This window comes from Mandrillus leucophaeus, unplaced genomic scaffold (assembly GCF_000951045.1).
Source record: "Mandrillus leucophaeus isolate KB7577 unplaced genomic scaffold, Mleu.le_1.0 Scaffold1660, whole genome shotgun sequence".
NCBI lineage: Eukaryota > Metazoa > Chordata > Mammalia > Primates > Cercopithecidae > Mandrillus > Mandrillus leucophaeus.
Window position 1 is genome coordinate 33,321 of NW_012101655.1, and position 17,848 is coordinate 51,168.

Sequence of the window (17,848 nt, forward strand, 5' to 3'; positions counted from 1 at the left end):
CACCACTGCATTCCAGCCTGGTGACAGAGCGAGACTCCATCTCAAAAAAAAAAAAAAAAAAAATCTGGTTTCCGAGGCACACTATCTTCAGACAAAGTTTCAATTATTTGCATTGCAAAGAAATCAGTTTTTAAAATATATCATGTAAACCTACTGTCATTCATAGCTACCCAACAACTGTGTAGCATTGTAGATCAAACTAGAAGAAACAAAATGGAAAATAATTAAAGTTATTAGTTGAAAGAATTAGACACCAGTGTTTTGGTATCTCAACTTTTATTAATGTTGGTTATTATGGTTAATTTAAAATTGTGGTTTATTATTTTAAGTTACTCTTATATTATATTTTATGATTTTTTTTCTTATTTAAAAGGCTTATCTCTGCCACTTACTGTGTGATCTGGGCAAGTCATTTTACCTCTAGGAGCCTCAAGTTTCCTCATCCATAAAGTGGAAATATAAATACAAAGCTTGCAGAAATGTCAGGAATATAAATTAAATGCTAAATAGTCAATGAAGGATATTAGGCAAAGGCCAGTTTTGGTGGCATTTTAACCTATGGAGGCTCAGTGCCTCTGTGTGTCCCATTATCACCTTCAAGACATCCTGGCAACACCACTGCCTGGGACTAGCCAGCAGGGAGACCCAGGACACCTGCCACCTGAAAAAGTGGCTCCTGCTTTCTATTGGCTTTTTGTGAACACTGGGCTCTTACCTATCTCAAAGCCTCTATGGACAAAAAAGAGGCCAAAAGAGGAATGGCACAATGGTATCAACTCAAATGTGTGAGCCGGGTGCAGTGGCTCATGCCTGTAATTCCAGCACTTTGGCAGGCAGAGTTGGGTGGATCACTTGAGGTCAGGAGTTTGAGACCAGCCCGGCCAACATGGGGAAACCCCGTCTCTGCTAAAAATACATAAATCAGCGGGGTGTGGTGGCTGGGCGCCTGTAATACCAGCTACTTGGGAGGCTGAGGCAAAAGAATCGCTTGAACCTGGGAGGTGGAGGTTGCAATGAGCTGAGATTGTGCCACCGCACTCCAGCCTGGGCAACAGAGTGAGATTGTGTCTCAAAAAAAAAAAACAAAAAAAAAAAAACCAAACACAACAAAAACGTGTAAGAAGGGTGGGAGAGGAGCTAAAAGATGCAGACTCCTTGTTTAGGCAGAGTGTAAAATCACCACACAGAGGACCAAACTCTGGGCCCCTAACTAGTGCTGCTCCAAGAACTGACTGCAGGAGGCAAAATGTTCTGGACAGCAAGGCAGGCTTTTTGTTCTTTTCAGTATGAGAAAATTTCAATTCAAACAATGGTAGCTACTCAAACTAGATGTTTTGAAGTTATATTTAGTTTACACTTTTCTATTTAGAAAAAAACCCTAATATTTATGAACTCTAACTGACAAAATAAGTATACAAATTCACATAGGAAATTCTTACCAAAAACATTAAACCTGAATTTGATTATAAGAAAATAATTAGGCCAGGCACTGTGGCTCACACCTATAATCCCAGTACTTTGGGAGGCTAAGGTGGGAGGATCGCTTGAGCCCAGAAGGTTGAGACCAACCTGGGCAACACAGTGAGACCCTGTCTCTACAAAAAATAAACAAAATTAGCTAGGTGTGGTGGGTATGCACCTAGTTCCAGACACTCGGGAGGCTGAGGTGGGAGGATTGCTTGAGCCCCAGATGTTGAAGCTTCAGTGAGCCAAAATCAAAATTGTGCCATTGCACTCCAGCCTGGAAGACACAGCAAGACCCTCCCTCAACAAAATAATATTAAAAATTGAAAAAAAAGGCAGAGGAACTTTATTAGATTGAAAGACATTAAAGAAAAATAACAATTATTTGCAGTATGTATGTCAACCTTGATTGTTTACTGGATTAAAAAAAACTACATAAAATGCTCTCTAAATAGTTGGGAAAATTTGAATATGGAATATATGAGATGAAATTGTTAATTTTTTAGGTATAAAACTGACAATGTGATTAGGTAGAAAAATGTCTTTATTTTAGAGTATGTCAAGTTATAACACCAAAAAGAAACTAGGGGTGAAGTGCCATGATGTTTGCAACTTATTTTCAAATGGTTTAGCAAACAAGGTATATTTTAAAAGTTATAATATTTTATATAGAAACACATACAAAGAGAGGAGAGAGAAAGCAAATGTGACACAATATTAACAACGATTAATCTAGGTGAAAGATATATAGATGTTCATTGTACCATTCTTTTAACTTCTCTGTAAGTTTGGAAAACTATAATTAAAAAGTTGGGAGAGGTTATATCTATATGCTCCTCTTAAAATATTATATGAAGATAAGCACTATTATTATTATTATTATTTTTAGAGACAGGGTCTCATTCTGTCACCCACGCTGCTCACTGCAACCTCAAACTCTCCCAGACTCAGGTGATCCTCCCACCTCAGCCTCTCATGTGGCTGGGATCATAGGCAAGTACTACCATGCCTATGTTTTTTTGTTTGTAGAAATGAGGTCTTGCTATGTTGCCCAGGCTGGTCTCAAACTCCGGGACTCAAGTGATCCTCCTGCCTCAGCATCCCGAAGTGCTGGGATTACAGCTGTGAACCACCGTACCCAGCCAGCATTATCTTTTCATTTCATCTTCCAGTTGTGTATATTATTGGCTACATTTGCATACCACACAATTGTTCATTTTTTAAAAAACAATATTTTGTTTTGTTCTGTTGTCTACAATAAGGAGAATTCAGATGATAAACTTACAACCAATCATGGCCAAGTCCACTTGAGGAATTGTCTCTGTAGATTCATTTGTAGACTCTCTAATAAGGAGTTTTATGGCCATACGTTTCGTGTTTCCCCTGATGTGCCCTGTTACTGTTCCTCTTGCTGTGGTGTTTCTTCCTGTGGCAAACGTTTCCTTTACCATTTTTCTTGGCTGCTTGCACTTTCATCCACTGCTTAACAGTGTGGTTGTGCGGGCTAACACAGATTCTTCTGCGCTTGACATGAAGGCTGTTAGAAAGGGAAGCAAAAGAAAGTCACTGATAGAAAATATATATAAATAACCACTAAGTGACTTACCTGCAGCTCCCACTTTGGGACACTGTATTCCTAGAGACTAAATTCAGACTAAATTTCTGAATTCAGTGTAGAAATGAAGTGAATTCTAAAGTTGAGCACCACAAGGTTCAATTTTGACTTCACAAGCACTGCTGCCTGTGGGTCCTCAGACATCAGCAGAGAGTATTAAAAGAAAGAGGAGGAGAAGAAGGAATTGGATGAGGAGCAGGAGAAGGAGAAAAAGAACGAGAAAAAAGAGGAAGAAGAAAGGAGGAAAAGAGACAATAAAAACCAAGTGAAAACAATTATCTTCCTTGACTTCAAGCTTCACCCAACAAAACCAATTCATCCTCACAGCCCATCTCAAACACATCCTTAAGGTTTGTTTGAGGTTTTTCTGATCCGTAAGGATTTGCAGATTCTCTCAGCTAGATGCTGTCCTTTTTCCCCTCTGATTCTCCACAATGAGAGTTACTTACCTCTTTTCTGGCACTTAGTTTATGCTGTCTTTTATCTGAATACTCATCTCATCTCTCCTACTGGACATATGTTCCTTGAAGGAGGAATAGTCTAGAAGTTTCTTGAAAAGGCCTTATTCAAAACTTTAATTTAAAACTTAAACAATTTAAAACTTAAATTAACAAAACAAAACTAAGATATTCTAGGCATTCGTTAACATTTTAATATGATATAGATCTATGACACAGTTCAGAATGTGCTTTCATTTTCATTTTTCTTTTTTTTTGGTTAGATGGAGTTTCACTCTTGTCACCCAGGCTGGAGTGCAATGGTGTGATCTCGGCTCACTGCAACTTCTGCCTCCCAGGTTCAAGTGATTCTTCTGCCCCAGCCTCCCGAGTAGCTGGGATTACAGGTGTGCACCACCACACCCAGATAATTTTTGTATTATTAGTAGAGACGGGGTTTTACCATGTTGGCCAGGCTGGTCTTGAACTCCTGAACTCAGGTGATCCACTCACCTCAGCCCCCAAAGTGCTGGAATTACAGGCATGACCACCATGCCTGGTTCATTTTCATTTTTCTATATGAAGTTCTCACAGTGGGTTGAGAGAATGCTAGGGCAGCACGCACAGTTTCTGGTAACTAGAAGAATTTTTTGTTGAAAAAGATATTGGTGACTTCTAATTTCCCCACGAGGGGTCATCAGCTCTTACCAAATGTCACAAATCCTGCTGGCTCTACATATACAGTATTTCTGTGTCCAGATAAATTGAAACTCCTGATCCTGTTATTCAGGGAAAAAACAGAGGTGGAGTAGAGAGTAGGCTGCTGTTTTTCTAGATGATCTAAGTTGAATCATTATCAGCTAATGTAGGGACTCCTGAAATGGGAGAAAAGTGGGGAGAATGGGGGGAAAGTAACAATGAGCTTTAACATAATAAAGCCACCATGTGGGGAATATTAATTTGAAAGAAGTAGAGCATCTTAATAAGAGAACAATATATTCGCTATGTGTATTAGATACAGAGTCTTCAAAAAAAAAAAAAAAAAAAGCACCACCTATTTCTCACTATGGTCAGTTGGTTTGCTATCATAGGAGAAAACATGGCTGTACCACTGCTGCGTAGGAAACAAAAACAAACAAACAAACAAACAAAAAACTGGCATTGAAGCTCCTACCCTTTCCAAAGGACTAAAACTCTTGCTTCTCCCTGTGATGTCAGAAAGAAATTGAGCAGATAAAAATTTCAGTGACATGCAGGCCGGGCACAGTAGTTCACGCCTATAATCCCAACACTTTGTGAGGCCGAGGCAGGCAGATCACCTGAGGTCGGGTGATCGAGACCAGCCTGGCCAACATAGTGAAACCCTGTCTCTACTAAAAATACAAAAATTAGCTGGGCATGGTGGCATGCACCTGTAATCCCAGCTACTTGGGAGGCTGAGGTAGAAGAATTGTTTGAACCTGGGAGACGGAGGTTGCAGTGAGCCGAGATCGTGCCACTGCACTCCAGCCTGGGCAACAAGAGGGAAACTCTGTCTCAAAAAAAAAAAAAAAAAAAGATTTCAGTGACATGCAGATAAGCCCACAAGTTACACAGGAAAGAGCTAGGATTCAAGTCCATTATGAAAATGAGAGATGGTACTCAGGGAGGGGCATTGGCACCGGGGCTGAAGGAGAGAACCAGATGCAAGAGATATAGACAGAGGATTCACAGAGGTGGAGGACCATAGGAAAATACGCAACAACTAGCATGTGGGCTTTTTCAAAGATTGCTGGTGACGCAAGCTCCCAATATAATTCAACCAGGAAAAAAAAATCAGCTACCAGAACACAGCTCCCAAATCTGAGATCCTATGATGTTTTAGAATCCTAAAGTTTAAAAACTTCTTAAATCTCTACGTGGATCCCATGTATTTTCCACCAGGATAGAAGGAGATGAAGTAATGTTGGAAAGGGGGCTGGCCTATTCCACATTCCTTCCCCTACTTGAAATTCCATAGTATTCTGATGGGCACCAATCCCCACCTTCCCAATGGTGAGTTTGTAGGTGGAGAGTTTTGACTGTAAGAAATCATGAGGCCAATCCCTGATTTTTGTTTTTCTTAACCCACAGGAGGACAGCTGGAGATAGTCTGATGGACGTAAAGGGGTGGCCCTGCCATAGAGATTATACCTTTAATATCCCCTAAACTTTATTTCTTTACCCATTCCTCGAAACACAACAATGTCTCACAACCACATCTGAAAAACTACTCAAGCCTTCCAGATAATTCTATTTAAAAACCTCACATTTTCTCACAACAAAAAATGTCTGTTTGATTAAGAATCCTCTGACCTCTGCCCAACATAAACAACTTTTTTTTTTGAGACAGAGTCTTACTCTGTCACCCAGGCTGGAGTGCAATGGCGCGATCTTGGCTCACTGCAAGCTCCGCCTCCCGGGTTCACGCCATTCTCCTGCCTCAGCCTCCCGAGTAGCTGGGACTACAGGTGCCTGCCATCACGCCCAGCTAATTTTTTTGTATTTTTAGTAGAGATGGGGTTTCACCATGTTAGCCAGGATGGTCTCGATCTCCTGACCTCGTGATCCGCCCGCCTCAGCCTCCCAAAGTGCTGGGATTACAGGTGTGAGCCACCGTACCTGGCCATGAAAAACAACTTTTTACTGTATTTATGTTCAGAAACATCCAGAAGCTCATTAATGAAGTCACTGTGGAGGAGTTTGAACAAGAAAACTGCTGTCTCAGGCATCAAAAACTACAATGACCATTTATAAGGTATAAAACAAAGGACCTATTTCTAGGCAGAAAAGAAAAAAAGCCTAATAAGTTTACTGTATGTTGATTTATATTAATTAATTGTTATTAGTAATACATGCTACTTGGGAATTATATTTCCAGTGTTAGCAATGCTTTCTGCATCTTAAATACTTTCTCAAATCTTAAAGTCTTTATACCCAGTCAGGGTTAAGGGACTACATTTTAGATAATGTAGACATGCTCCATACTAAACTAATCTGAAAACAAGAGAATGTTTATCTATTTATGTTGAACATCAGGAAACACAACAGAGAGGATCTGTAACTTATGGTTAAAAAATACTACAGAGTTTAATTTTATTTGAGATTAGGTCATAGCAACTCTGTATTTTTCAGCTTTCTTAGCACAGAGGTCAATTTACAAATTATGCTTGAATAAAGTAAATATTTTTGGATCCAGGTGATTGGCTTCCTAGTACCTCTTTAGTTAAAATTGAGTCCTTTTTAAAATGAAGACTTCTGTTTCTGATTATATTTTGCCTTATCACAGCAAAACATCATTTCCGTTCCTATGCCTTTCAGATCTCTGACACCTGCTTATCCCAAAGAAACATCCCTGAAAATCCTGTTACCAATAGCTTCCCTGGATAACCTCCAGAATCTGTGTTATACACCCACAGAAACTTGCTCTGTTTTTTTTTTCTCCAAGCCTTTCTGGGAGTCCTATCGGAGCCCTTACAACCTTCAAGCTTCAAGTCTGAGGTGATATATGCCAATGAGGTGGAAGGAATTGAGAGGAGCTGAAAATTTGGAATTTCTCAGAGCAACTGGAGCAGGTTCAGACAGATTTAGTGCAGCTGTGTCCACTCGACACAAATATCCAGCTGTTTCTAACCACCTAAAGCATTGTCTATCCATGCATTGTCTATCCATGCATTGTCTATGAACTTTTTACTCTCCAACTATTATCAACAGTATTCTTTAAGATTAAATAAAAGACTGGTAGAATCTCAGCCAGACATATACCAAGGAGTTTTTCAAAGAAGTTGGGAACTTGGAGCACCCCTCAGAATCCTCACTGGTATGTAGTCCCTGGAGTACCACAGGTGATGCTGGTTCCCGATGACTAAACCACCTGAGCCAATGGAGCCAGGTGGTGGCTTGAACTGAGATGCTGAGGAAATTATCAGTCTTCTCCGTTCTCCCACAAAGACACTCATGCTTAATGCAAGTTTGGATCAAGAATTGTTTCCTCCCCTACATCTGACCCTGAGTGTGATCTTTAAACTTTATTCGATCTCAGAACCGTTGAGAATCTTATGAAACCTATGGACCTTCTACAAATGCTCACAGGTTCATACACAAAAATTTCAGGAAGTTCACAGCCCCTAACCTGTTGAAAGTCTATCAACAGACATCTTACAGACTCTTCCTCTGAACTTTTAAGAACCCTTATCTTGGAGCAGTTTTTCCTCAAAATTGAATAATAGATAAATCCCTCTGAAAGGGGGTAAAATACATTTCAAGTTCCAGAGATCATCTTAAATCATAAGATGATCTGCAGAACCCAGCTGGATAAAGAGTCCCCTGGAGACTCTAGGCAGACAGAACCCATTTTGTCACCACTGCATCCCCAGCATATAGAACAGTGCCTGGCGCATAATCATTAATTCATTAATATTTGTTGAATTCACTGAAAGAATAAGGTTTCTGAGTGACTCGGGAACTCAGGCATAAGCAACGGGTTTATTTATAGCCCAAAGAAAGGAGCACCAAATGACTCACTAGCATCACCTGGAGCCACAAATGGTGTTTAAACCTGCATGCCAGGGAGATGCCTGATACTCAGATGCAGTAGAGTTTGGAGAGGGCATTTTATGGTTAGTCCCACCACTGCTTTAGAATGACATTGGAGGTATACAGTGTTCTGAACTAAGAGACCTGGGTTCACATCCCGTTTCTGCAATTCACGAGCTGTACACAAGTGAACTGTGTAAGCTGAGTCACAGCTTTCTCCTGTGTGTGATCGGGAGATCATTTATGCTTTCCTCACAGCATTGTTGTCAGAATCCAGATTTACTAAATACCAATGCAGTTCAGATGTTGGAGCCTCCATAGAGATGTTAAGTACATACACAAACAAAGCTTTTAATAACTGAGCCAGGGACAGGGCAGGGAAGTTTCATCATGAGCCAACACCACAGAATCAAAAGCAGAGATTGGATTGGCATTTGTGATTGGATTGCATATAGCACTGTGACAGGTATAGATATTTACACACTTCTTTTTGAATCTTTTCTTCTGTTTTTGTCTTTTTGTTGTTGTGGTGGTGGTGGTTTTTTGAGCCAGGATTTAACTCTGTCACCCAGGTTGGGGTGCAGTGCCATGATCACGGCTCACTGCAGCCTCAAACTGGGCTCAATGATCCTCCCATCTTAGCCTCCCGAATAGCTGGGACTACAGGTGCATGCCACCACGCCTGGCTAGTTTTAAAGTTTTTTATAGAGATGAGGTCTCGCCATGTTGCCCAGGCTGGTCTTGAACACCTGGTCTCAAGCGATACCCCTGCCTTGGCCTCCCAAAGTGCTAGGATAACAGACATAAGCCACCACACACGGCCTACCTTTTGGAACCTTATAATATGCTCCTGATGAATTCAGAAAGTAGAAATGACAGCAACCCATATATTGGAAAAGGTTAAAAGCCATGAAATATAACAGAGTCATCTTTTATTTGGGGTTTTGTTTTGCTTAGGAAAGTCATGAACACTTTTTGGTGACTGGGGGAGTTTAGTGCTAACCACAGCACTACAGGGTGGAAGTAGATGGTGCACTGGTATGGGGCTCAGGACATCTTCGGACAGAGAGATTATGAATTTACTCCAGGGAGCCTGGGGCCTAACGGACAGAATATTTACTCTTCTCTCCCTTGTTTGGATGACTGTTTGTATGTTGTAATCAAGCAAAGCCTTTCCAACCTGTTATTCGATGGTCAGGGAAATAATCATTGTGCAGGTTTAGACCTCCTGGCTGAAGAGCACTCACATGACAGCAGCCAAGTCACAATCCCCATCAGCTCTCTGGATGCGACACATATTCACTCTTTCCAGAAGCCTTCTGGAAATGTGATGTGAAACCTCTGTGCAACAGCTGGAGGCAATGGGAAGTATGCCTAAAAGAAGAAAAGAAAGAAAATGTTAAATCTTACAGTTTATAGAACACTGGCATGGTTCTCATTTTAAAGATTTCAGAGAAACAGAATGTTAATCCACACAAACAAGGGGCAAACACGACTTTGTGAATACAGACTTGGGGCAGGACATGTCCCCATTTTCTGGAATTTAAGCTATATTTGTGAAAGAGAAAATGTAAATTTAGGCAAAGACATAAAACAAGTGAAAGAGATGAAAAGAGTTACAGACAAGGATTCTGGTGGTACTGCAAACTGATCAAAGATGAAAGGAGTTAGGTCTGCACAGTGTTTCATGCATTTTGGAGCTGGAAAAGCATCAATTGTTCAGCAAACATTTATTGATTGCCCATTCTGTGACAGGCCCTGAGCTCTACATTCAAAGTTGAAATAAACAAGGCATAATCTGTCCTTGTGATGCTTAGTAGTGCAGTGGGAGGCAGGCCATAAACAAATAATCCCAACACAGTAAAATAAGTGCTAAAGAGTTATGTTAAAAGTGTTATGGGATTACACATGAAAAAAGCCAGATTTAAAAGGCCATACTGCATGATTCCCTTTATATGAAAGATCCAGAATGGGCAAATCCATAAAGACAGAAAGTAGATTAGTGGTTGCCAGGGGCTGGGGGGCTAAGAGATGGAGAGGGACGAATGAAAGGAGGGGACAGGGAGTGACTGCGAACAGGTACAAGATCTCTTTTTGGAGTGATGAAAATGTGCTGGAATGATATATTGGTAATCGCACAGTTCTGTGAATATATTGAAGACCACTGAATTTTATACTTTAAAATGGAGAATTTTATTCAGTTGTTCCTATATTTATTAATGCATTTATTTCCTAAAACTAATTGCTTCTTTCTTTAGCTATGCTGTGCTGCCTAAGTCAAACTCTTAATATCCTGAACAAGGTATTGGGTTTATCCACGTATGCACCCATTCATTCATTCACCCATCTCACTATATGCGAATCACTATGCTAGACCCTGAAGGTAGAAAGATGAAGAGTTACTAGCCTCAAAGATTAGTTGTGACCCAAGCAACTCTAATAGGAAACGTACTTTCAGAAGCATGGTAGCAATTAAGAATCACAAGAAAATCTGTGTGTTTAGGAATTTGAGTTATCTGAGTGCTGATATGAATTCAAACAGTCTTAAGCCCGAAGAGTACCAGGGACCTATATATATACTTAGTAAAATGGATTGCATTTCTCAATTATTAATATAAATGTAGGATGGGCTCAGCTGGAGATCACTTGATCTAAGTCAGATTAACTATAAAAAGGCAAGAAGCAGGCCAGCATTTATTACATGTTAGTAGGTGCAACTAGTGCCCTCCAGAGGAAGCAGAAAATATAACAGGCCAGGAAACAACCTTGGAGAGAACACGGGAAGTTAGGCAATGGAGAACGTGAACTGGGTAGTTCCGAACAGGGCAACTGTAAAATTCTGTTAGGTAACATCGCCCCCTAGAGGTTCCCTCCTGTAGCCTCCTGTCAGAATATTTCCATTTTTAAAAAGCTATCAGCTACTTCCGTTTATTTCAATTATGACTCTAGAATTTCCATATGGGAGAGATTGTGGTGTGTCAATTAGGCTGAAAAAGATGATTATGTGACATTTCTTCAGTATTTACATAGTTTTGTTCAGATGATACTGAACAATGGTTGTTGGGGAGGCAAGCTGATAAGAGATCAGGGAGGCCAAAACCTGTCTGCAAAAACCACCTTGGTCAGGAATATAATGGAAAATAATCAGTTTATGTTCCAGAATTGGAGTTCACACAAACACAAACCTGTATGATGGAGAAGGGGTTCCCTTGAAGAGAAATATGTGACTATTACTGAAAATAAGAGAAGTCTTGCAGAGTGGGCTTGATAAAGCAACGGAGTCTAGAGGTATGAACGAGCAAGGATCCGAGGTATGCTGCAAGACTTTGCCTGATCCACCCCCAACTGCCTCTCTAACCCCTCCTAGAGGTGCTCCCTTTGCTTTGGGAAGGACAAAGTCCAGCAGATCCACCGGGGAATTTCTCTGAAAAGTGATTTGTGAGATCAGCAGATGCGTTTCCCAGCTGGCCTCAGAAGCAGGCACTGAGGTTAGCTCTCTGGAGGAAGTGGGCAACCACCAGTGGGTTTCAAATGGATCCAGAGCAGCTGCCCAACAGAGGAACCACAAAACTGGGAGTAAGGTTTCTGATTATGCAAGGGATCATCCCTCCTACAGTATCAGACCAACTTCCCCCAGACTCTTAGAGGGAAAGTACCCCTCTCCGGAACCCACTATTTGAGAATTGTCAAGAATATTTGAATTGAGAAATCCTGCAGCAACTTTGTAATTACTGCCAGGCAAGAAAGTGGGGACCCGGAACATCACAATTTCTACTCACCAGCCAGTGAAGCCCAGAGTATAGGAGTTCCATGGGCAGCATCTGATGTGTCTATGCAGTGAATTGAAATCAGTATTTAAATCATATTTGAATCAGTTTGCTCTGGCACTTTTGAGATTGTATCAACTTTTGCTCCATTAAAAATACTGGCGTGGTTCTGTAGAGTGTGTGTGAAAGAAAGTAGGGGGAAAATGTTTCTAACAAAAGAGAAAACGTGGCAAGGGCTATGTGATAAACAGAATGATATCTGGAACACTAAAAGGCAGAAGCAATAAATTATAACATAGAGACTTAGGTTCATCTTTATCAAGGTGGTGGCATTTGAGCTGAAAACTTGAAAATGGATAGAATATGAATAGGGCAGTAAATATAGAGGAGACAGTGGGTGTAAAGATACAAATGTGGAAAAAGGCAGATTCATGCCAATTTGATTGGAATATAGAATTTACGAATGTAAGTTGTAGGAGGATGACATGAAAAGCATTTTGAGACCAGACAGCTTTATATTTTATACCAGTAACATAAGTTCAGTAACCTCTTTCTATGGAAACTTTAAAAATCAAGACATGATAATTCACCTAAACTAATTCTTCTGTGGAAATGTAGATATGAATAAATAAATGATGACTTTACTACTTTTCTCCTTTCCTCGTGAAATATTTCAACACAGAGGAACTACCAAGAATAATAAAAACACCTATATACTCATCACCCAAATGTTATTAATGTTAAATCTTTTCCATATTTGCCTTCAGTCTTACTTTTAAGTAACTGTTTCCAGTACTTTACTGTAACAAGCAAGGCTACAACAAACATCCTAATGATAACAGACATTTATTGAGTTCTTACTCTGTGCCAGGCACTAGTGTAACTGCCATGTGTGAATTAATTTATATAATCTACACAGCAACTATATATAGAAGGAAGTATATTAATCATCATTTTATAAATGGGTAATAATATAGAGAAAAACTACATAACTTCCCGGAGATCAAAGGACCAAGAAATAAATGGTGGGGCTGGAATTTGAATATATGCATTCTGGCACTTTTTAGACCTTTTGGTTACACTTTATTTATTTATTTATTTTATTACAACTAAGATCTGAAAAATATTGTCTTCCCATTCATAAATATGGAATTATCTCTCTAGCTATTCAGATTTTCCTGGTCCTCCAAGATCTTTACGAAAATAACGATAAGTAAGTCATGCTGCTATAAGGACACATGCACACGTATGGTTATTGTGGCACTGTTCACAATAGCAAAGACTTGGAATCAACCCAAATGTCCATGACAGACTGGATTAAGAAAATGTGGCACATATACACCATGGAATACTATGCAGCCATAAAAAAGGATGAGTTCGTGTCCTTTGTAGGGACATGGATACAGCTGGAAACCATCATTCTCAGCAAACTATTGCAAGAACAGAAAACCAAATACCGCATGTTCTCACTCATAGGTGGGAATTGAACAATGAGAACACTTGGACACAGGAAGGGGATCATCACACACCGGGTCCTATTGTGGGGAGGGTGGGGGGAGGGATAGCATTAGGAGATATACCTAATGTAAATGACGAGTTAATGGGTGCAGCACACCAACATGGCACATGTATACATATGTAACAAACCTGCACGTTGTGCACATTGTACCCTAGAACTTAAATTAAAAAAAAAAAAAAGTCTTAGAACACAGAGGTCAGTGAAAACCTTAACTGGTGGGAATAGAGAGAAAACAAACTGAGATAGTATTTTAGAAGACATAAGTTAAAAAAAGAAAAGTTTGATGAACTGTCTACTGAAACATGTAATTTTTCCCATAACAGACAGTAAATTATAACTGAAAATTGTAAAAAAAAAAAAAAAAAGAAAAAAATGATAAGATGTTGTATATCTTAGATCTATATTTAGGTACCTTTTAAATTTTGTTGTATTGTGAATGAGCTTTTTAAAAATACTTTTTTCTAATTAGTTAATTTTTATGTATAAGAATTCTATTGATTATTTAATGTTGCTCTTGTATCCAGCAACCTTGCTGAATTTTTTTATTTGTGATAGTTTGGAATAGATACTCCAGTTTTATAGGTAAATCATCATTTTTATCTCTTTCTTTCTCAATTCCTGTGTAGGAAATAAAGGCTTTTTCTCTTTTAAAATCTGTTACTTTGCTAAATGCCTAGAACAGTGCCTAGCCCATTGAAAGTTCAACACATAATTTTAAATTGCTGTGGTGGATCAATCTATTTTCTTCCTTGCCCTCCTGGGATAAACCATACTTATTTATAACATATTAATTTTTATATCTTGTATAAGATTTGCTATTTATTAATATTTTTGCACCTCTGTTCATAAATTCATCTACACTTTTACACCCTGTTACCATCCTTCCATGTTTTGGGTATTATGCGGTATGTTAATCTCAACAATGCATTGGGTATTCTTCTCTGTTCTTCCATCCTTTGAAAGAGTTTGTATAAGATAAAGATTTTCGGTTCCTCCAATTTTTGGTAAAACTTCAAAAACTATCTAGGCCTGGTGTCTGAGGAAAGATAAAGTTTAAATTGGATTTGTTATTGGCTAACTTGTGTGTGTGTGTGTGTAAATAAATATATATATATATTTACATATATATTTATTATTTTTCCAAGAAATTGTTCATTTTATCCACAATTTCTACTTCATTCTCACAAAATTTCATAGGTTTATCTTACTGTATTTGCAGTCATGACTCTTTTTTTAAATTCTTAGTGTTTGAAGAGAAGTTTCCTGTGCAAAGTAACAGTTTAAAAGTTTGAGCCAGGTGTGGTGGCTCATACCTATAATCCCACTACTTTGGGAGACTGAGGTGGGAGGATTGCTTGAGGCCAGGAGTTCAGGACCAGCCTGGGCAACATAGTGAGACCCTGTCTCTACAAAAAATTTAAAAGATTAGCCAGGCGTTGTGGCCCACCTACTGGGAGGCTAAGGCAGGGGGATCGCTTGAGCCCAGGAGTTGGAGGCTTTGATCCGCCACTGCGTTATAGGAAAGGGGTCCCCATCCAGACCTCAAGAGAGGGTTATTGGATTTCATGCAAGAAAGAATTTAGGGCAACTCTGCAGTGCAAAGTGAAAGCAAGTTTATTAAGAAAGCAAAGGAATAAAAGAATGGCTACTTCAAAGAGCAGCCCTGAGGGTGACTGGTTGCTCATTTGTATGGTTATTTCTTGATGATATGCTAAACAAGGAATGGACAATTCACGCTCTCCCCCTCCCCCTCCTCCCCCTTTTTTTTTGAGAGGGAGTCTTCTCTGTGGCCCAGGCTGGAGTGCAGTGCACACCTGGCTAATTTTTTTTGTATTTTTAGTAGAGATGGGGTTTGTGTTAGCCAGGATGGTCTCATCTCCTGACCTCGTGATCCGCCCGCCTCCGCCTCCCAAAGTGCTAGGATTACAGGCGTGAGCCACCCTGCCCGGCCCATGTCTCCCCTTTTTAGACCATAGGGTAACCTCCTGACGTTGCCATGGCATTTGTAAACTGTCATGGCGCTGATGAGAGTGTAGTAGTGAGAGCGACCAGAAGTTACTCTTGGGGCCATTTTGGTTTTGGTAGGATTTAGCTGACTTCTTCACTGCAACCTGTTTTATTAGCAAGGTCTTTTATGACCTGTATTTTTTGCTGACCTATCTCATCCTGTGACTTAGATGGGGAAGGCAGCTTAGTAGGTTTCAGCCTCATTTTACCTAGCTCCTATTTTAAGATGGAGTTGCTCTGGTTCACTCGCCTCTGACAATTGCATCGCAGCCTGGGCGACAGAGACCTTGTCTCTGATAATAAATACATGTTTGGATATAAATAATAATATATATTTATAAACTTACAAGTGTAAGTTGCTGAGAAACAAAGCATTCAACTCATGGGTTAAAGAGGAAACCACAAAATCTTATTCTGGAAAATAGTGAAAGTACTATTTATTATAATGGGTGGGATACAGTTAAATTTAGCCCTAGATGCATTTATTTAAAACACATATACGGAAAAAACGTGTGTTCAACTAAAAGCCCGGAAAAGGAAAATCAGAAGAAACAAAGCACGAGAGAAAAAAAAAAAGAAAAGCACGACGTTATGGCGCTTCGCGGCTGTCGCGCTACTGGTATCTGTAGTCGTGGCTACTGCGGACCAGGAGAGACTGAAGTGGAAAACCGCGGGCGGTAGCGGAAGCCGAGACCAAGGAAGAGAGTAGGAAGTGCAGAGTGACAGCAACAAGAAACCGGTGGCGCGGGACGTCGTCTACCTGGGCGACGTCCAGCTGCCCTTGCGGCCTCTGCGCGTGCGCAACCTGGTTGGCGCCCCTGACCTGGTGAGCAGGTTTCTTTAAGGCCGTGGACGGTTCCTACCGGCGCGGGGAGAGGACTGGGCGTGAAGAAGCTGCCGAAGTATAACAAGTACTACGCGAAGGGTAGGGTGGAGTCCCAGGCATTGCTTGACGGCCGGACGCGGAGACGCCCACGTCTCCCGCAAGCGCACGCCTGGACCCAGGGCAGCCGGCTGGGGCGCCCAGGACCAGGCCTGGCCTACCGCGGGCTGCCCTTCACAGAGCTGCAGGAGAAATCTAGTTGTATTGTGCACGCATTTCCTTAACCCTTACTAGTATTTTTTTTGATTGATCAGTTTTTGATGCGGGTATGTTAAACTGTTACTGGGATTGTGCCAGCCTTTTTTTTTTTTTTCTTCTTGCAATTCTGTCTACTTTTCTGATATAACACTTGGGGTTATGTTTTCAGACGCCTAAGTACCCTGCTGGTCCACAGCCAGGATTAGAATGAGGCAGGAGCCTCAGGTGCAGAATTTAAGGAACCGCCAAAAGAGCTCCGTAATGAAGATGAGCAATATTTGGATGCAATATTTTTCAAAATAAAAATTAATGCAAAAAAGTCTATGATTAGTAAAAAGCTGCAATTTTAAATAAAAAAAAATCTGACTGCATTTTGACGACTCGATCACCTCTCTTGCCTCACAGGAGTCTGGGCCCTAGAGATAGCTTTTCGGTGAAGTGAACTTTTTTATCTTTCGGTAAGATTCCTCTGTTTCTACTGTAGCTTTTTGCTTAAATAGTATTTTTCTGTTATTGACATTGCTACACTGATCTTTTGGTTTGTATTCATTTATTCTATCTTTTTTACGATTTTAAATCCTTTTTCTTTGCTTTTTATTCTTTCTGTTGGAAAGGTATTTTCTATATTTCCTTTATTAATATTTTTCTACTAAAAATTTAGCCTGAGTTGAGTCAAGAAAAATCTCCCTTGGGAAAATGTCTGCAGTATCTAGTACTGACATGTTTCTTTTTGAATCGTGTAAGTGTGTTATTTTACTAATGAAAGTGATAGTCATGTCAGTAAAATTCTAGAAGCACTTATAGAGTGCTGCCTACATTGTATCAGTCTTTGTAACAGACACCAAGTATATAAGAATTAATAAGTCATAGACCTACTCTCAGGGCACCTACAATTAGCAGACTTTTTTTTTCTTTTTTTCCTTCAGATGGGATCTTGCTCTGTCACCCAAGCCAGAGTGCTGGAGTGCAGTGGTACAAACACAGCTGACTGCAGTCTTCACCTCCTGGGCTCAAGTGATCCTCTTGCCTCAGCCTCCCGTGTAGCTGGGACCACCGGTGCACACCACCATGCCCGGCTAACTTTCTTTATTTTTTTGTAGAGATGGGGTCTCACTTTGTGCCCAGGCTGAGCAGACATTTTTCTAACATTATCTCATTGGACATCTCTGCTGCATTTAACACTTGCCCATTCCTTCCTTGAAAATTTCCATATTCTTAATTACCAGTCTCTTCTAATTTTCTGAATAATGAGAAACTATGGCCAGGCGCGGTGGCTCACGCCTGTAATCCCAGCACTTTGGGAGGCTGAGGCAGGTGGATCACAAGATCAGAAGTTCAAGACCAGCCTGGCCAACATGGTGAAACCCCATCTCTACTAAAAATACAAAAAATTAGCCGGGCGTG

The 17,848-nt window shown here is 40.2% G+C and overlaps 1 protein-coding gene across 3 annotated transcripts in view; it reads right to left on the reverse strand.

Moving 5' to 3' along the window:
• Positions 1-210: 210 nt before the first annotated feature.
• CCL28 (chemokine (C-C motif) ligand 28) overlaps positions 211-17,848 on the reverse strand; it is a 37,317-nt gene continuing 19,679 nt past the window's right edge. Inside the window, exons 1-3 of one of the 3 annotated variants that reach the window (XM_011976446.1) lie at positions 16,187-16,413; positions 9,318-9,444; positions 211-3,001 (exon numbers count right to left, since the gene is read on the reverse strand). In XM_011976446.1, the coding sequence (XP_011831836.1) occupies positions 2,809-3,001; positions 9,318-9,367 (243 nt within the window). In that variant the 5' untranslated portion in view covers positions 9,368-9,444; positions 16,187-16,413 and the 3' untranslated portion in view covers positions 211-2,808. Of the gene's footprint in view, positions 3,002-4,928; positions 5,027-9,317; positions 9,445-16,186; positions 16,414-17,848 lie in introns of those variants that run through there. The other 2 variants (XM_011976445.1, XM_011976444.1) reach the window with 2 other exon arrangements.